Genomic DNA, 20,933 nt, shown 5'->3' with positions numbered 1-20,933 from the left:
TTTTTATAGGACTTTGCTGCTATTTGAACACAGTGATGTTGTTGTCATCTCACTACTCAGTGTTTTGTTCACTAGTTCTGGAGGAGGACCAGCAAAGGTAAAATTTTCTGTTATTAGTTACTTGAAAATTGAAAGTTATGCATGTGAAATATTATCCAAACCAATTAAATAAAATCTTTCACCATTTAAAAGAATGCAGGGGCTTTTTCTGCTAATTTTAACTTTTTCTTAGAAACTTTTTTTTTTTACTTTTTATTTTGAAATCATCATATATCCATAGGAAATTGCAAAAATAGCACCCAGAGTGCCCTTCACTCAATTTCAATGGTAATTTCTTACCCAACTCAATTACACTATCAAAATCAAGAAATTAACATTGGTACAATCCATAGACCTTATCAAGACACTGAACAGATTGATCACCACAAAGATCTCCGTCATGCTGTACCCAAGTCTCTTGCCCACCTCGTTTTTAACCCTTATTCGTCATTTTTAGAAAACACTTATGAACACTTGTTATAAAGTCTGATGGATATTTACCCAAAATTTTGCCAACTAGGCCTTATTTATCTTAAGTAATTTAAGTATTATCCTTTTTTGGTAAATGAGTCAAGAATCTGCAATTCCACATTTTTGTATCTATTCTTTTTTTTTCTTTTTTCTTTTTTTTTTTTTAAGATTTTATTTATTTATTTGAGAGAGAGACAGTGAGAGAGAGCATGAGAGGCGAGGAGGTCAGAGGGAGAAGCAGACTCCCCATGGAGCTAGGAGCCCGATGCGGGACTCCATCACGGAACTCCGGGATCATGACCTGAGCTGAAGGCAGTTGCTTAACCAACTGAGCCATCCAGGCGCCCCAGTATTTCTTTTTTACTAGATAGTTTGCTGTGCATGGTGCATTGTCACAGTTATAGGGGAAAGGAGAAATAAAGACAAATAAGATGTAGTAGTCCCTGTTCTAAAAGGAGCTGTTGAGGCTAAGTAATGGAGGCAGATGAATAAAATTAAGTGAACAAAGTAACATGCCAGGTAGAGCAGAGAGACTACCTAACCCATAGATTTCAAATGGGATAATTAATATTAAAGCAGATGCCACTATTTTTTCTCACTCATAGAGTACTCCAAAGTAAACGTCAAGTAGAATGAAGTATTTTGTCAATAAAAATATATAATATACAGTAATATTAATATAGTATAATAATATGTAAAATACATGTAAATATATAATTGTAGTATAAAATACTATATGTAAATGTGATATACTATAGTATGTAAAATATAAAGTCATAAATGTGTATAATACATAAAACATCGATACATATATGATATAAAATGTAGATGGATAATTAACTACAAGCAAAGAACTTTCTGAGCATAAAAGCAGTGGGGAAGGGGTGCCTGGGTGGCTCAGTGGCTTAAGCCTCTGCCTTCAGCTCAGGTCATGATCTCAGGGTCCTGGGATTGAGCCCCACATCGGGCTCTCTGCTCAGCAGGGAGCCTGCTTCCCTCTCTCTACCTGCCCCTCTGCCTACTTGTGATCTCTCTCTCTCTGTCATATAAATAAATAAAATCTTTTTTAAAATTTTTTAAAAAATAGGGGCACCTGGTGGCTCAGTAGGTTATAGCCTCTGCTTTCGGCTCAGGTCATGATCTCAGGGTCCTGGGATCAAGCCCCACCTCGGTTCTCTGCTCAGCAGGGAGCCTGCTTCCCCCTCTCTCTCTGCCTGCTTCTCTGCCCACTTGTGATCTGTCTGTCAAATAAATAAATAAAATCTTAAAAAAAATTTTTTTCTAATAAAAAAAATAAAGCAGTGGGGAAAAATCACAATGGGAAAACTCAGTACATTTGACTTCATAGCAATTTTAAGTTTCTGTGTAACAGAAATCATGCAAACAACAACAGAAAACTATCACAAGTAAAAGTTTTATGTTTCTTTCAAAATGTAAATTAGTAAAGTCAGTTAAGAAAAATGGGTAAGATTCTCAATAAAAATGAGCCAAGGGCAGGGAAAGACAACTCAAAAAAGAAAAACAGATGACTTTAAAACATTAAAAACAAAACAAAACAACAACAAAAAAAAAAACTGGGTAGCCCCTGGGTGGCGCAGTCGGTTAAGCATCGACTGTTGGTTTCAGCTTAGGTCATATCAGGGTTGTGAGACTGAGCCCTGTGTAGGCTCCTTGTTCGTTCAGTGTGGAGTCTGCTTGACACTCTCTCCCTCTCCCTCTGCCCCTCCCCACCTTTCTCTCAAATAAATAAATCTTTTAAAAATATAATTAAAAATAAATAAAAATTTTGCTGCCCTAATACTCAGAAATGAGAATATGAATCATACACATCGTGCCATTAGTGTCTGTAATGAATCTGGGTGTCTATCCAGAAACATAGCATGTGTTTTTTCTTAGTTATGACTGAAGCCCTACAAAATTCTCAGTTGCCCTCTTTAACAAAAATTAAATTATATTCTGGCTATTGTTGATATTGTCATATTCTAATTTAATGAAAATTATGAAATTTAAAATTATGTGGCTTATGTATACTGACATTTGTCAAGATATCCATCTACCACACTAACAAAGAATTTATCAAGTGTAGTGATAATCATGTTCATGAATAGAATAGGATTCTCACTTTAAATTTTAACTTTTATTTAATGAAAATGTGTGGCAGTATACTGTTAAATTTGTTTTGTTTTGTTTTATACTTATAAATTTATAAATACAGAATGTGGGACACCTGGGTGGCTCAGTGGGTTAAGCCGCTGCCTTCGGCTCAGGTCATGATCCCGGGGTCCTGGGATCGAGTCCTGCATCGGGTTCTCCGCTCCACGGGGAGCCTGCTTCCTCCTCTCTCTCTGCCTCCCTCTCTGCCTACTTGTGACCTCTGTCTGTCAGATAAATAAATAAAATATTTTTAATAAATAAATAAATAAATACAGGATGTATCATAATGCTATTCGGATGGCTTTTATACCCAACATTCTGAAGTATTTGCATAAACTAGGCAGTATGTTCTTCCTAATTTTCTTTTGTCAAAATCCTTTCCTGAGATGAGAACATAAACTTATAAAAAAAAATCATCAGCTTTTAAATGCTCTACACTTTTGGTGGGTATGAGAAATGACTTGCTAATTTTCCTAATGTGCCTCATATTCTTTTTCCCTAGAAGAGTGGTAACTAGAATATTAATATTATTGTAAATTAACTGTCTTTTCTATCACTTACATGTTGTAGAATAAAATAAGTTCCTAATAATTATTCTGTAGCTGCTTGGGCTTTTCAACCAGAAGCAAAGTAACATTTAGGAAAATTAATTCTGCAAACACTAATAGTTTGTGCACAGTAACACAGCTAGCCCTCTTAGCAAGGAGACAGTTTAGGTTGTCATTACTATCTGTCTTAAATGCCTTCAAAATATCCTGCAGAATTTGTTGGAGCTCTTTACTTGTTTATGTTACTGTTAACACTGCAAATTTAGGGGCACCTGGGTGGCTCAGTCTGTTAAGCGTCTGCCTTCAGCTCAGGTCATGATCCAGGGTCCCGGGATCAAGCCCCCCATCGGGCTCCCTGCTCAGTGGAGAGCCGCCTCTCTCTCTCCCTCTGCTGCTCCCCCTGCTTGTGTGCTCGTGCGCGCGCTCTCTCTCTCTCTGTGTCAAATAAATAAATAAAATCTTTTTTTTAACAAATAGAATCTTTAAAAAAAAAATACTCCAAATTTATATTGTATAGTAGAAGGGCTTTAATGTGAGATGTTATTTTTTCTTTAAATATTTATTTGGAAAATAATTTTTCTTTAGCATTTGTATAATCATAGTCTTAAACATCAACTCTTAAAATAGCCATCCTTTCTAATATTTTCTTCATTTTCAGACAAGAGGGGCTGCTTTTTTCATTATTGCTGTAATCTGCCTATTGCTTTTCGACAATGATGATCTCATGGCTAAAATGGCTGAACATCGTATCCTTTTACAATAGATTGAAATAATTTAGTCTTGCGGAAAAATAGAAGACTGGCAGAATGGGACAAGAAGGAGGATTGAATTAAAGTCAGTCGTGAAAAAATAAAAATAAAAAAATAAAATCAGTCATGAATGAAACTTCCATGGGTTAATGTAGGTATTCAAATAATGAGTAAATTTATTCTAAATTAAGTATTTTATAGCATTTCCATCAATATCTTCTACAGGGACGGTGAAAGACTATTTTAGAATATCCTAGTGCTTAAAAAAAAACTTTTTTTTACTTGTCAGTCAACAAAATCACTCTGTTGGCTCCCTTGTAACAAATTTAATGATTTAAATGCTCAATTTAGAAGTCAGTTGCAATTATTAAATACAAACTTTTTTGAAATTTAATGAAAAATCTTTGACATATTCTTGCCTGAAAGAAAAAGCTGAGTTCCTTCACCTAGTAATCACTCTCTTGCTCTAAACTGTTACTTCTAGTCGAGCTTCCACTACTCTGTAACCCCAGCTTTCCAGTCAAATATGTATACTCATTTTCCTCTATAAACAGACATGCCTTGTTCTTCCCTGTCCATACACCTTTGCCCACTCCATTCAGCTGACCTTAGAATACCAATTTTGATTCTTCCGGTTATTGATAACTGTCCTAAATCCTGTCATTTAACTAGTAACAGTTTACTTTGTTACAATGAAAGAGAGTGGTGTGACTTTGCAGAACAGGTTGCTTGTGATATGCCACTCATGCCCCTTTCTGCTTGCTACTTGCTTTACTGAGGTTTATGTGGTTAGTGATTTAGAAACAGATTTAGGACTGATTTGACATACTCTGAAAGAGCAACCTTAATTTCATGGCAGTAGTGGTCCAAGAAGTTCCTTGCTCTTGTCCCTTTGTCGTGCCTACAGTATACATGCATGTACTTTTAGAAGTTGACTTCTAAAATTTAACAACTATTTCTCAAGGGCTATTCTAATTGTTTTGGAGACAACAAAAGAAATATAGGCCATTCCAGTTTGTAAATCATTTCCCCAAATTAAATTTTTAATTTTTTTGTTTTTAAGGGCAATAAACTGTTGGCAGGTAGTCAGGTTTGGGGCCCCCAAACTAGTCTATTGTCAGCCTAAAATAATGTAGCCAAAATTTTAGGAGGACTTCAGGATTCAAGGAGTTAATATTTGGGATTATTTTTTTGCCTTTACTGCAACTCAGCTGAAGGACATCATGACAGTGCTCTAACTCACATGCTTTACACAGCCATTGCCTTCTTAGGTGTGGCAGATCACAAGGTATGTTCTTTTCTTTGTTCCTAATGTGATCAAGAGATTGTAAAAAAGTGGAGCAACTATAACTTTAAAAGTGCACTTGAAATAAGTTCCAGTAATTTAAAGTACTGCCTGACATTTAAGTAGTTCAGTAATGTGGGGTATGGAAGAGAAACATTAATAGCTCCATTTCTTCAAATATTATGTATTTAAGGATTGAGCATTGGACTCTGTGTTTCTAATGAAACTTATCTAATTTTACTCATAGGGTGGAGTATTGTTGCTAGTACTGGCTTTGTGTTGTAAAGTTGGTTTTCATACAGCTTCCAGAAAGCTCTCTATAGATGTTGGTGGAGCCAAACGTCTTCAAGCTTTATCCCATCTTGTTGCTGTGCTTCTCTTGTGCCCATGGGTCATTGTTCTTTCTGTGACAACTGAGGTAAGAGTAGGAATTTATTGGTAATAAGTAAAATGATTTGCTCTTACTTAACAATTTTAGTTCAGTACATTATATTTTATTTCACTTTGAGCTTGCAAGTATCTTAAATTATCATTGCTTTTTATGACAATTTTTGGAAAAATTTTTGAGTAAATTTTACTGTTTTATAGAAAATACAAATCAGGTACTATTACATTTATATATTCATCCCATTCCTGTGGCCCAAAGGAACCAATTAAAGAATATGTATTTATTTTAGAGAGAATGGGTGATCTGGGGGAGCAGAGGGAAAGGGACAAACAGACTCAGTGCTGAGCCTGTTGCAGGGCTTGATCCCACAACCCTGAGATCATGACCTGAGCAGAAATCACAAGTCGGACGCCTAACCAACTGAGCCACCTGAAGAACCTGTTTAATAGTTACTGTGTGTTACAGACAAGGATTGTGGGTCACCTAGAATTTATATAATCATTAAACCATAGCGCTTTTATTTTTAATACTTTGGGGGTTACTGGGAAATATACTAATATTTTACAGCTCTTAGCATTTTATGAATCATACTGAGTTAGAATATTTGTTTAAATATAAAGGGATTAACTAAAGCATAAGACATGAACTTTATTCCACTGCAGTACTAACAATTTATTTTTTTTCTTTTTTAATTCCTAGAGTAAAGTCGAGTCTTGGTTTTCTCTCATAATGCCTTTCACAACAGTTATCTTTTTTGTCATGATCCTGGATTTCTATGTCGATTCCATTTGTTCAGTCAAAATGGAAGTTTCCAAATGTGCCCGCTATGGATCCTTTCCCATTTTTATTAGTGCTCTACTTTTTGGAAATTTTTGGACACATCCAATAACAGACCAGCTTCGAGCTATGAACAGAGCAGCACACCAGGAAAGCACTGAACATGTCCTGTCTGGAGGAGTGGTAGTGAGCGCTATATTCTTCATTTTGTGTGAGCATTTTTCCCCTTAGGAAATTTCATCTCATGGATTCCGATGAAATCATTTACTTAGTTTGGGAATTTGTTCAGGGCTTGCATTTAGTGCCGACAGATGCCATGTTGGTTTTGGTAGCTTAAACTTTCAAAACATTTTTAATGTTATTGTTTTCCCTTTTTTAAAAGCTGCCAACATCTTATCATCTCCTTCCAAGAGAGGACAGAAAGGCACCCTAATTGGATATTCTCCTGAAGGAACACCTCTTTATAATTTCATGGGTGATGCTTTCCAGCATAGCTCCCAATCGATCCCCAGGTTTATTAAGGAATCACTAAAACAAATTCTTGAGGAGAATGACTCTAGGCAGATCTTTTACTTCTTGTGTTTGAATCTGGTAAGATTTTTATATATTTGTGACATTTCCTAAAAGCTACATTTTCTTTCAGTAATAGGAAGATTACAGGATCATATTCAGACTACTTAAGCAAACCATTTCTGAGGCATTTTAGATGCATTAGTTTAGTGTGCTATTTTATTTTTTTTTTTTAAGATTTTATTTATTTGTCAGAGAGAGCACAAGCAGGCAGAGTGGCAGAGAGAGAAGCAGGCTTCCTGCTGCACAAGGAGCCCGATTCAGGACTCGATCCCAGGACCTTGGGATCATGACCTGAGCCAAAGGCAGAGACTTAACCCACTGAGCCACCCAGGCGCCCCCACCCCACCCCCGAGATTGCTAAAATTTTATAGCCTAGTGTATTAAGTTCTACAGACATGAATGAAACTATCTCTATTTCAATAATTTATCAGATGAACATATCTGATATAGTATCTTACAGTTGTTTGTTGTTGTTTTTTTTAAGATTTATTTATTTGTCTGAGAGAGAGAGCGTGCACAAACTGGGGTAGTGGCAGGCAGAGCAGGCAGGAAAGAAGCAGACTCCCCACTGAGCAAGGAGCTGAATGAAGGACTTGATCCCAGGACCCTAGGATCATGACCTGAGCCAAAGGCAGATGCTTAACCAACTGAGCCAACCAAGTGTCCCTGTCTTACAGTTTATATGAAATGAAATAAAGTGGCAGTTATATCTTTAAGAAAGATTTGCATAATAAAAGGTAGCTCAGTTGGTTAAGCCCCTGCCTACCACTCAGGTTAGGATCTCAGAGTCCTGGGATTGAGCTACGCACCTCCTGGGCTCCTTGCTCCGTGGGGAGGCTGCTTCTCCCTCTCTCTCTGCCTGTTGCTCCCCTGCTCGTGCTCACTTGCTCCCTCTCTCTTCCTCTCTCTCTCTCTCTCTGTCAAATAAAAAAATCTTGAAGAAGAAGTTTTTTTTTAACTAAAAGGTTAAAATTCTCATGATTAAGTTCTGTTAAATCTCTTGAGACAGTATTTCCTAACATATTCCTCCCGTTTTTCTTTAAATTTATTTTTTAGCTTTTTACCTTTGTTGAATTATTTTATGGCGTGTTGACCAATAGTCTGGGTCTGATCTCAGATGGATTTCACATGCTCTTTGACTGCTCTGCTTTGGTCATGGGGCTTTTTGCCGCCCTGATGAGTAGATGGAAAGCAACTCGGATTTTTTCCTATGGGTAGGTACACTGACCATCAAGGTGATATAATACAATGAAAAAATCTAAGGGCAAATTCCATCTTAGGGAATAAAATTTTATTACTCTTAATATAAATAATTAAATACAAGTAATTTTTAATTACTTTAATACAAGTAATTTTTCAGAGCTTTAGTTTTCTTTAAATTGAAGTAGATACGAGGAAATAAACCAAGCATATGATAAACAAGTAAATGGCAGTAAGCTCCAGATTATATTCTCTGACTAATTCCTCTTGTATGGAGAGAACAGAAAATCAGTTAGATTTTGAGCTCTTTGCCTAACAGTTATTTGAGACAGTGGAATGTGCATGGTCATTTGCATCTTTGCCATTAGAAAGAGTATTCAAAATTTGAAGAGGCTATGCATGAAATTCCCTTTCATCAACAATTCAGTTCAACAAATATTAGAATCCTTGATTTGTACAAAGAATTTTGGTAAGACCTACCCTGAATAGATTGATAAATTCAGCTCTTTCAACTGTTAACATTGTGAAAGATAGGTGAGCCAAAAATACAAATAATTTTGGTACAAAGCAGTCTATATGTTATGACAGGTACAGAGCCCATCAAGGGAGAGCCCATTAAAAGGAGAGAAGGAACTTCTTGCTAAGAAAGGCTTTGTGTAAGGGGAAACGTCGAAGGACTTTGATAAATATTTGTATTTATAAAAATAAATTTATAATTGCAACAAACTTAAGTACAGAAAGACTCTTCCAGCATTAGTATGGTATTTAAAATCTTGATAATTTTGTGATCGTATTATTTATGTACGTAGTTGAAAATTTGGACTTATATCCTCTTTTTTAACATAATATTTATACTTTAAAAATATTTGTCATTTTCCTTTTCTAAAAATATATTCTACATTTTTAGGTATGGCCGAATAGAAATTCTCTCTGGATTTATTAATGGACTTTTTCTAATGGTAATAGCCTTTTTTGTGTTTATGGAGTCAGTGGCTAGATTAATTGATCCTCCGGAATTAGACACACACATGTTAACAGTAAGTCTCTATTTTCCTGTTTGAATTTCTGTTCATACCCCGTACAGTCTTTTCCATGCTGAAGTTTATTTGTAGTTACTGATCTAGGAAGCCTTTATTTTATTTTTTAATTTAAATTAATATAATTTCTTTTTTTTAAGATTTTATTTTTTTCTTTTTTTTAAAGATTTTATTTTTTTCTTTTTTTTAAAGATTTTATTTATTTATTTGACAGACAGATCACAAGTAGGCAGAGAAGCAGGCAGAGAAGAGGAAGCAGGCTCCCTGCTGAGCAGAGAGCCTGATGCGGGGCTCAATCCCAGGGCCCTGAGATCATGACCTGAGCCAAAGGCAGAGACTTTAACCCACTGAGCCACCCAGGCGCCCAAGATTTTATTTATTTATTTGACAGAGAGAGAGATCACAAGTAGGCAGAGAGGCAGGCAGAGAGAGGGGAAGCAGGCTCCCCGCCGAGCAAAGAGCCCGACATGGGGCTCGATCCCAGGACCCTGAGATCACGACCCGAGCTGAAGGCAGAGGCTTAACCCACTGAGCCACCCAGGCACCCCTAAGTTAACATAATTTCTTGTCTTTGTATTTACGTCGCTGACTCTTAGAAATTAATCCTTTTCTCTGATATTTTAGTTAGAATATTATATGACAATCTAAAACCTAAGATTTCTTTCTGACTTATTAAATGTTTTTCTGTGAAGATGTGCTTTATAGGGGTGCCTGGGTGGCTCAGTTGTTGAGCGTCTGCCTTTGGGTTGGGTCAGGGATTGAGCCCTGTGTGGGGCTCCCTGCTCTGCAGGAAGCCTCCTTCTCCCTCTGCCATTCTACTTGTTTGTGTTTTCTCTGGCTATGTCTCTCTCTGTCAAAAAGAAATTAAAAATCTAAAAATAAATAAAAGTAAACTCATTTTAAAAAAGATGTGCTTTATAGATACCTGAGGAAATTTGCAAAATGGTAGAGCTAGAATCAGAAAAATACTATGATTTTAAAGGCTTTACTTTGTTGATTGTACTACTGCTGTAGTAGTTTATAATGTTCTCCCTGGACCTTCAAACCTTTGCATATGCTATTTCTTGTAGTTGGCATGCCCTTCCCTCACATCTGCCTTCCAGCCTTTGTCAGGACTTTGTTGATATGGCTCTTCCAGTGAGATATTTTCCCTTAATCCCTCTTTTCAGGGTGCCTGGGTGGCTCAGTCATTAAGCGTCTACCTTCCGCTCAGGTCATGATCCCAGAGTCCTAGGATCGAGCCCTGCAACAGGCTTCCTACTCCATAGGAAGCCTGCTTCTCCCTCTTCCACTCCCCCTGCTTGTGTTCCCTCTCTCACTGTGTCTCTGTCAAATAAATAAAATCTTTAAAAAATATATCCCTCTTCAAAGACTTTTTTGTAGGTTTACCTTTCTCAGTATTCCTGTTATATCTTGCTTTTTTTTTTTTATAGCAACATTGACTTATAACCCTTTGTCTTTCTTCCACAATTAAAGTATAAGTGAAGTATCTTTAGGACCTGAATTTTCTCTCATTAACACTTAAACTAGCACCTGGCTTGTAGTAGGAAATCAGCAATTAATTGTTGGATGACTGTAAGCAATTATGAATCTGGTTGCTGGAAGCATAATTAATAAAATGCTTTGATTACACTTTAGAAATATATTTTGAATTTTAAATGCTTATATCTTTTGACCTTTAATATTTGTTACAGAAATTTTTGCAAAACATACTTGCACAGATGTGTAAAGGTGCATGATTCCTTGTGCCTTTGCTCATAATGGTGACAAAAAAATGTCCACCGAGAAAAAGACTAGTTAAATAAAGAAATATAGCTGTCATTCATAGGATACTCTATAGCCAATAAAAAGAATGAGGCATATCTATATACACTGGCATGAGAAATACTTATAAACTGTACTAAGTTAAAAAAACTCCAAAGCAGCATTATAATGTGATACTGTTGCTGGTTTTAAAAGGTGTTTATGTATGTATTTTAGTATGTGCATAGAAAGTACACCATTCTCTCATTGACTAATTTTGGGGGGTTAGATACTTACACTTTCTACATTATTTTTTTCTGATGAAATCTATACAAATGAAGCATTTATCATTAGAGGAGAAATATTTGAGATGATGGAGTCTCTGTATATAATATTTGATTTTATTCAAAATTTAGGAACCATTTTCAAGTTCATAAAGCTAACTAAAATTTTGAAATCTGACAGATAAATGGTCTGAGCCTCATTAAGAAGTGTATAATTTCCGTACATGTTTACTAAGGTGAATCTCTTGTCTTACAATCTTTGGAAATTAATTTGAATTATCTGTCCCCATTATTTTTATATATTCTTTTTATAAATCAAGTGGCTTTCTCTAAAGGAGAAATTGTAATGTATGTAAATTAAGTAACACCCTGAACATCCAAAATTATTTCATAAGAGAAGATAATAAAGGGTAACTTTGTTTATCCTTTAGGGTGTTATGTGGCATTATTAAATCAAGATAATTCCATTCACTTCTTTTTTTAAAAAAAGTGAAAGATTACTATTACATGTTTGTTTTTCCATTATACCTTTTTTTTTTTTAAGATTTTATTTATTTATTTGACAGAGAGAGACCACAAGTAGGCAGAGAGGCAGACAGAGAGAGAGAGGGAAGCAGGCTCCCCGCTGAGCAGAGAGCCCGATGTGGCGCTCCATCCCAGGACCCTGGGATCATGACCTGAGCCACCCAGGTGCCCCTATACCTTTTTTTTTACTTTGGGAAATTTTACTATGTTTTAAGAAACACAATAAGATTATATATATTTGGAATCCACTAGTTAGTAAATTATAATCATTGCCTTACAAACTGAAATTCATCTGGTAATATAAACAAGATTTTAGCTAGAGTGCATACTTGCTCCAGTAAGCAGTACTTTCAAGCTCTATTTAAATGAAACAAAACTCTAGCATAACTTATTCATAAACCATGAACCAGGTACATGTTCTTTATTGATTAAAGCAAGTCGAATTCCTCTACTTGGCAAAACTTTGCTATTTGAAAGTTAAAATGTTTCTTCTAAAATATTCTAAAATCTGCTTTTTAAAAATTTTGGATATCCTTGAGGGAGACAAACCATTAGAGACTCTTAATCTCACAAAAGAAACTGAGGGTTGCCTCAGGGAATGGGGTAAGGAGAGGGTTATGGGGTTATGGGGTTGGGGTTATAGACATTGGGGAAGGTATGTGCTATGGTGAATGCTGTGAAGTGTGTAAACCTGGTGATTCACAGACCTGTACCCCTGGGGCTAATAATATATTATTTATGTGTTAATTTTTTATAATGTTAATTTTTTTAAAAAATGTTAATTTTTTGTTATATGTTAATTTTTAAAATTAATTTTATGTTATGTTAATTTTTTTAAAAAGTTTTTTGGATATCCTTATTGAATTTAGGCTTTACCAAAAATACTTTGAAAACTGTAAATAGAAAAACATATTTAAATATACAGTAGTTTTTAAATAACAAATATATTTTTTATATTACAAATTTAAAGGCTTTCTTTTCTCCTTTTACTAGCCAGTTTCAGTTGGAGGGCTGATAGTAAACCTTATTGGTATCTGTGCCTTTAGCCATGCCCATAACCATAACCATGGAGCTTCTCAGGGAAGCTGTCATTCATCTGATCACAGTCATTCCCACCATATGCATGGACACAGTGACCATGGGCATGGTCACAGCCACGGATCTGCAGGCAGAGGCATGAATGCTAACATGAGGGGTGAGTCCTTGCCAAATACTGTCCTATTTTTCAACTGTGTTCTGAATTGACACTGTCTTATTTTTATTAAATATTGGGCTTCTGGTTACAGTTTTATTTTAGAAAAATACTGTGTGGTTTCAAAAAATGTCTGAAGTCATCTGCTATAAAAAATGCTCACATTTCTTCATAAATGTCAATTTTAATCAGATCATTGTATTATAGAGTCCTTTTCATAGTGACTTTTGCATAAATATTATTTGGAAGGGAAATACTATGTCATTATGAACTTTCACTACAAAAGAACCAGAAAATTTTTATTTTACTATAAAATATATAGGGGAAGTATTATTTACTCTGTTGAATTATATTGTGACTCTGTTGAATATATTATTGTGACTGTTTAATTTGGGTATTGTCAGAACTTGGCTTATATGTGATTTCTAGGAAAACCACACCATCATAAAACTTACCACTCTGAGCTGTAGTTCCCTCTATCTTTCTTTTTACCACTGTGCCGTGAATTCTTTGAGAGCAGTGACCGTGTTTTTTGAGGTTTTTTTTTTAAGTACTATCCCCAGCAGAATCAGGTACATAGTAGGTACCCAGTAAATTTATAAAAAGGATAAAAGATGGAGATGTGTTTTAATTTTTAATGTTTTCATATTTTATTTGTAGGTGTATTTCTACATGTTTTGGCAGACACACTTGGCAGTATTGGTGTGATCGTATCCACGGTTCTTATAGAGCAGTTTGGATGGTTCATTGCTGATCCCCTGTGTTCTCTCTTTATTGCTATATTAATATTTCTCAGTGTTGTTCCACTGATTAAAGATGCCTGTCAGGTTCTACTTTTGAGACTGCCACCAGAATGTGAAAAAGAACTACATCTTGCTTTAGAAAAGGTACTGTGTGTAATTTCTTCACTATATTTTTTCCTTTTAAAATAGCATTTGAAAAAGTAGTAATAATAATAAATAAATAAAATAGCATTTGAAATTGAGTAAGTTGACTCAACTAGAAGTGTGCAAAATATGAATTAAGAAAATACAGTTTTATTTAAAAGACATAAAAAGGTTTAGTCGGTTAAGCATCTGACTCTTGATTTTGGCTCAGGTCATCGTCTCAGAGTCATGAGATCAAGCCCTGCATCAGGCTCCATGTGGAGGCTACTTAACATTCTTAGTCCCTTCCGCCCCCCATTTGTGTGTGCACACACACACTCTCTTTCTCTCTTTCAAAAGTAAATACATACATACATACATACATGCATACATAACTAACATACATATAAAATAGGGAGTGAGGGGCGCCTGGGTGGCTCAGTGGGTCAAGCCTCTGTCTTCAGCTCAGGTTCTGATCCTGGGGTCCTGGGATCAAGTCCCGCATCAGGCTCTCTGCTCAGTGGGGAGCCTGCTTCCTCCTCTCTCTCTGCCTGCCTCTCTGCCTGCTTGTGATCTCTGTCAAATAAATAAATGAAATCTTTAAAAGAAGAGAAAAGAGGAATGCCTAGGTGGCTCAGTGGGTTAAGCCTCTGCCTTCAGCTCAGGTCATGATCCCAGGGTCCTGGGATCGAGCCCTGCATCGGGCTCTCTGCTCAGCAGGGAGCCTGCTTCCCCCTCTGTCTGTGCCTGCCTCTCTGCCTATTTGTGATCTCTCTCTCACACTCTGTTAAATAAATAAATAAAATCTTAAAAAAAAAATAAAGAAAGAAAAGAAAATAGGGAGTGAATAAATGGAGAGATTTTTATTGGATGGGAAACTATTGTGAAGTTTTCCTATTTCTTGCATTTAAATCTCAGTGCAATTGCCTTTTCTTTTGATTGTTTTTGTTTTGGGGGAGAATAGGTAATCCGATATTACTTAGAAACTTATTTGGAAGAGTTAATGCTTGAGAATAAAAACAACAAAGATGTAAAAACTACAGAACTAACTAATAGGATCCCATTCTGTGATTATAAAGTTACAGAATTAACTAACACAACTAACAGTTTTGTTCTTGCACAGCAATAAATACATAAATCAATTTTTTAAAAATTGGTTGTCCAGAAACAGACCCAGGAATTTATGGAATTCAGTTTGTAGCAAAAATTGCATTTCAGATCAGTGGGGAGAAACAATGGGCCTAATTAACATTTCCACTTGGTGGAAAAGGAAGGCTTTATTATCTCTTTACCATCAAATATAAAGACATATTTCCAATGGACTAATTATGTAAATGATAAAAAAATAATAAAACTACTACAAGAAAATAAAAGAACATTTTTAGTACATTTCTGTACAGATGTAGAGAAAACCTTTTTTAATAAGCTTGAATTGAAACTAGAAGGCAGTGGGCACCTGGGTGGCTCAGTTGGTTAAGCGTCTGCCTTCACCTTCAGTCTTCAGAGTCCTGGCATCAAGCCCCTTGTCAGGCCTCCTGCTCAGGGGGGAGTCTACCTCTCCCTCTGGCCCCACCCCACCCCCACTCATGCACACGCTTTCTCTTTCTTTCTCTTTCTCTCTCTCAAAAAAATAAAATCTTTAAAGAGAAAAAGCGGCGTGGTGGAGGAGGGTAACGTAGGATTGCGGCACCTGGGTGGGCCAGTCGGTTAAGCATTTCCATTTAGTTCAGGTCATGATCCCAGAGTCTTGGGATCGAGCCCCATGTTGGGCTTCCTGCTCACTGGGGGGCCTGCTTCTCCCTCACCTCCTGCTCGTGCTGTCTCTTGCTATCTCTTCCTCTCTATTTCTCTCTCTCTCAAATAAATAAATAAAATCTTAAAAAAAGGAAAACAAAACTAGAAGCCAAAAGGAAAGAAGATAATCTGCAGATTGGAGCAATTGAAAATTATCCATCAGCGGAAGACTCCATTAACAAATAAGAAATACAGATCTTTGAGCTCACACAGGAGACACCATGAGTAAAGTTCACCCTCCCAAATTATAACTATTTATGGACCAGAAATTATCACTGAAATTAATGGTGGCAGACACATCCAAGGAATGTTGCAGGGTTTGATCCTTTTGTCAATCTTGTGATAGATGAATATGTAGAGATGGGCTACTAGTGGGCCACAGAACAATACTAGAATGGTGGTAATATGAGGAAATGGTGTCATCATGTTAGAAGTCTTGGAACAAGTGTAAACAGTGGGTGTGTACTCTGGAAGAAATCAACTGCTTCCACGTGTCCTCTCCAAAGTACCTGTTTTACTACAATATAAAATGAAGTCGTGCATTTTCATAATGAACTTTTTTGTTAAGTAAACTTTTGCAATAGTTAGAATGCTTTCTCAGGCATTCTGAACATAGAACACTGAATATTAGCTCATATTCTAATTTTTTCTGACATGAACTGCTCCTGTTTGAGACCAATGTGTTCCAAAGCTTTTATGCATTAATATAGAAGCAACCAGTCAAATATGTAGCATGGCAGGGATGCCTTTTTTCCATCTTTTAATGGAAAGATAAAGAACCTACAAACCAGAGCAGGTTTCTTCGGAAACATTAAATATAATTTTCAAAACTCTTGTAGTAACTTTTGAACATAATGGGGAAAAATTTTTGAATACGAGACTAGGAACAGAACTTGAGAGAAGAAAAACAAAAAAGGTAGAGGAAGAGAAAATATTTGCAGCACATATAAACAGGAAGAGACTTACTATCCATAATTTTTTAAATCAAGAAAAAGACTTGCAGGAAAATGGACTAAGAATATAAACCAGCAATTCATAGAAAAAACAAATACAAAATAAATGTTTTTCAGGTTGTGGTCGGCCATATCCTTTTTTCTTTTCTTTTTTTTTTTTTTTCTTTTCTTTTTAAGGTTTTATGTTTAAGGGGCACCTGGATCTGCTTTCAGCTCAGGTCATGATCCCAGGGTCCTGGGATTCCCCAGAACCCCATGATCGAGTCCCACATCAGGCTCGTTGCTCAGCAGGGAGTCTGCTTCTCCCTCACCTCCCTGCTTGTGCTCTCTCTTTCTCTCTCTCACATAAATACATAAATAATATTGGGGGAAAAAAAACCTTTATATTTTAGGGGCACCTGGGTGGCTCAGTTGGTTAACCCTCCAACTCTTGATTTCAGCTCAGGTCATGATCTCAGCGTCCTGGGATTGAGCACTGCATCAGTCTCTGCACTCCTTGGGGAATCTGCTTGAGATTCTCTCTCCCTCTCCCTCTGCCCCTCCCCCCACTAGTGTGTGCGCTCTCTCACTCCCTTGCTCTCTAAAATAAATAAAATTTTTTTAAGTAATCTCTACTCCCAGCGTGGGGCTCAAACCCACAATCCTGAGATCACAGGTTCTACTGACTGAGCCAGGCAAGCACCCCTCGTTTTTTTTTTCCAAGTGAGCTTTACAACCAACATGGGGCTTGAATTCATGACCCTGAGAAAGAGAATTTGATACTTTTTTTTTTTTTTAAGGTAATCTCTACACTCAACATGGGCCTCAAACTCACAACCCCAAAATGAAGAGTTGCATGTTCTTTTTCTTTCTTCTTTTAATTTTTTTTTTTTTAAGATTTTTATTTACTTAGGGTGCCTGGGTGGCTTAGTTCGTTGAGCGTCTGCCTTCAGCTCAGGTCGTGGTCTCATGGTCCTGGGATCAGGTCCTGCGTTGGGCTCCCTGCTTAGTGGGGAGTCCACTTCTCCCTCTCCCTCTCCTGCTTTCTTTCTCTCTCTGTCAAATAATATTTTTATTTATTAAATAAAAATATTTTTATTTATTTATTTGAAAAAGAGAGAAGCAGGGGTAGCAGCAGGCAGAGGGAGAAGGACAAGCAGGCTCCCGTTGAGCAAGGAGCCCCAGGTAGCACTCAATCCTAGAACCACGGGATCATGACCTGAGCCAAAGGCAGATGCTTAACCAACTGAGCCACCCAGGCACCCTTGCCATATCATGTTAAATTAGGATCTGCTGATGAAAAGTTAGTATCTTGAATATTTAAGAAATAACATCTTAACCCACTGTTTTCATAAATTCGTGAAGTCTTCTCACCTACATCCTACTAAAAGGAAAAAAAAAAAGTTTTATTTCAAAAATACGCCCATTTCGCCCATTTTGGAAAACTTCAAAATATTTTTGTTTTGTGTTGCCTTGTTTTTATTTAAGGACTCTCTGCCACTAGTGTGGAGCTTGAACTCACATGTTCTGCCAACTGAGCCAACCAGGCACCCCATCTTCAAAATATCTTAATATGGAAAAGCACATTTTCTTCCCTGCTCAGAGGAGAGAGTCTGCTTCTCTCTCTCAAGTAAATAATAAAGAAAATCTTTAAAAAATTTTTAAAAGCTATTTTGAAAATAAAAATGGCAAAAACTGTTTTGTACTGCTTTGTAAAATTTTCCCCATTTAGTTATGTCGTGTTGATAAATACCGTCATACATTTTTAATGCATGTAGTGTTACAATGTATGCAATATCTGTTACTTAATCAGTTCATTTTTAAACATAGAGGATATCTTTTGAACATGTTTATGTAACCATTAATATATGAATGTGTGTATAAATGTGAGGAAACCAGGTAGTCCACTGAAAATATCCAGTGTTTAGAAAAGGCACAGTACCTCTTAAAGAGGTGAAAATGGGTATGCAACTGTTGAGTGTAAAGACACCTGTAACCCCCATTCATTTCCTGTTCAGACCTGTCTTCCCTGATACCATTCCCATTTCAAAATATTTTAGGCACCTTTACTTCAAACAAGTTATCCCTTTCTTTTCTCACTTCTTTGCTCTCCTTATTATCTTTTTACTAAAATCAGCTTATAGTGGTTTCTTGGACCAAAAAATTTGCTTTCTGTTAAGTAAATTAGCTTTTTAAGTCCATTTACATCATCTCTCCTTTTATTTGACAGATACAGAAAATTGAAGGATTAATATCATACCGAGACCCTCATTTTTGGCGTCATTCAGCCAGTGTTGTGGCAGGAACAATTCATATACAGGTGACATCAGATGTGCTGGAACAAAGAATAGTACAGCAGGTGATAATCTTTTGTCTTTAATTAAAGTCATCTCATTTGAGTCAATTCATGCAAAAACTGGGACACATTATAAATTGCACAGTTGAGTAATCATTTAACTGTTCAAAAACACCAATCTTTTAGCTGTTCAAGGATAATATAACTTACTTTTTATGTCTAGATTTGTTTTCCAGCCCAAAATGGTTAAAATAAAATTAAGTTTTAGTGCTTAGATGACAGGCTTAAGTGAATGTAAAAAAATTTACTTACGATCCACCTGGGCTCCCAATCGATTATCCAGAAATAAATTATTATAAATACAGATTTAGATTAACAGTAATTACAGTCAAGTTGGCAGCGTTTAACGCTGTGATTGGAAGTAAGGATCAAAGCAGTTCCTGTATTCCTATTCTAAACCTACCATATTAGAAACAAAAGCTGTTTCCCTTTTCAAGTTTGAATGTCAGGTCAGTAATTTACTGGCCGTCTAAAAAAATATAGCTAACATTTGACCAAATAAATAATAAATATTACTTTGAGGATTATCTTTGACTATCTGTGGCTATGAAAAAAATGTAATATCAGTTATAAGATATGCACTAAATGTATTAATCTAAATGCTTTAAAATGTATGGGTTTTGATAACAGGTTACAGGAATACTTAAAGATGCTGGAGTAAACAATTTAACAATTCAAGTGGAAAAAGAGGCTTACTTTCAACATATGTCCGGCCTAAGTACTGGATTTCATGATGTTCTAGCTATGACAAAACAAATGGAGTCCATGAAATACTACAAAGATGGTACTTACATCATGTGAGATAACTCAAGAATTACCTGTGGGATATGAACAATGAAGATTAATTTACTCGGTATTTATAATAGTGCCAGAAGGAAGAAAATTGCACATAATTGTACAGAAACATTTGCTGTATTCGAAAAAAATTCTAAAGCTCCCTACTATTGGATCAAGGAATCTTTCTTAAAGGAAATTTAAATACAGAATGAAGCATTAATTGTACAAGTAAAATAATTACTTGAATTATGTGTATAACAGGCATCTTAAAATTTGAGTGAACATGATGTATCACATCATCTCCAAAAATGAACATATAATGATGGATTCTAGTGAAGACCAAAATTACTTGTGTGTTTACTTTCTGTCAGAAAGCATCTCCATTGTAAATAATGTATTTACATGTTTATTACAAAGACCCAAATGAAAAATTTTTAGTCAATTTTTTGCATAGCCCTAGAATAAAATAGGAATAAAAGTTCTATATTTATGGATTTTCTGTATATAAAACTGGTTTCTAATTATAACTTAAATCCATTAAGTAAAAGCTGTATTGCCACTTTAAATGTAAACTAAATTATTTGGGAGAAACCAACCACTGAAATGACACAAGCAGTGAGAATAGGGAAGTATAACATTATTGATGTATTACAAAAACCAACCACTCTGTAAAATAAATTTTTTTACTTTTGGTAATATTTGCAAATGAATAATTACTTTATTAGGGTACAGAACTTATACTAAGTTGTGTGCATGTTATTCAATCACTTGTCTTCTTCCTCTGAAGTAGAATATTCCATTTCTTATTATGCATCTGCCATTCCAAGTTGCTTGTCAAGCTGGGATCCAAGCAATGCGAGGGTTCTCATTTTTCATTTAGCTCCATATTTTGTGGAACAACCAGTTGAGAGAATCATAAATAATGTCAACTCACATTTGAATTTTCTGCCTTAAACACAGCTTCTTTTTTAAATTTCTGGAACATGTGGGTCTAAAAGAAGTATCAAAGAATAGGTAGTTATTTTAAATTTAGTAAGTAAATCTTGTCCGTAAGTACTTGGGCATCATGAAATCAAAATATCTACCCTGTAACTACTTTCTATAACAATATCTAATTTATATTTTTTCATTTCCAATTTAAACTGAATGTGTAGTCTGAAAAAATGTATGATAAAGAGATCTATAATAATATATGCAGTTTTATGAACACCAAAGAATGTTGTTCAGAAGAAACCTTTGAATA

At 35.7% G+C, this 20,933-nt stretch overlaps 1 protein-coding gene across 1 annotated transcript in view; it reads left to right on the top strand.

Annotated features, from left to right (window-relative positions):
• The window catches only part of SLC30A5 (solute carrier family 30 member 5), a 37,184-nt gene extending 16,802 nt beyond the window's left edge, over positions 1 to 20,382 (top strand). The window contains exons 5-16 of the mRNA XM_080803642.1: positions 10 to 97; positions 3,871 to 3,958; positions 5,173 to 5,249; positions 5,494 to 5,664; positions 6,334 to 6,622; positions 6,794 to 7,002; positions 8,041 to 8,198; positions 9,092 to 9,221; positions 12,767 to 12,968; positions 13,626 to 13,852; positions 18,788 to 18,916; positions 19,544 to 20,382. Of these exons, the coding sequence (XP_080659768.1) occupies positions 10 to 97; positions 3,871 to 3,958; positions 5,173 to 5,249; positions 5,494 to 5,664; positions 6,334 to 6,622; positions 6,794 to 7,002; positions 8,041 to 8,198; positions 9,092 to 9,221; positions 12,767 to 12,968; positions 13,626 to 13,852; positions 18,788 to 18,916; positions 19,544 to 19,714 (1,939 nt within the window). The 3' untranslated portion in view covers positions 19,715 to 20,382. The remainder of the gene's footprint in view (positions 1 to 9; positions 98 to 3,870; positions 3,959 to 5,172; positions 5,250 to 5,493; positions 5,665 to 6,333; positions 6,623 to 6,793; positions 7,003 to 8,040; positions 8,199 to 9,091; positions 9,222 to 12,766; positions 12,969 to 13,625; positions 13,853 to 18,787; positions 18,917 to 19,543) is intronic.
• Positions 20,383 to 20,933: the final 551 nt, after the last annotated feature.

This window comes from Martes martes (assembly GCF_963455335.1).
Source record: "Martes martes genome assembly, chromosome: 5".
Taxonomy (NCBI): domain Eukaryota; kingdom Metazoa; phylum Chordata; class Mammalia; order Carnivora; family Mustelidae; genus Martes; species Martes martes.
Note: the sequence above shows the minus strand (reverse complement) of the source record. Positions and strands in the feature narration are given on the sequence as shown.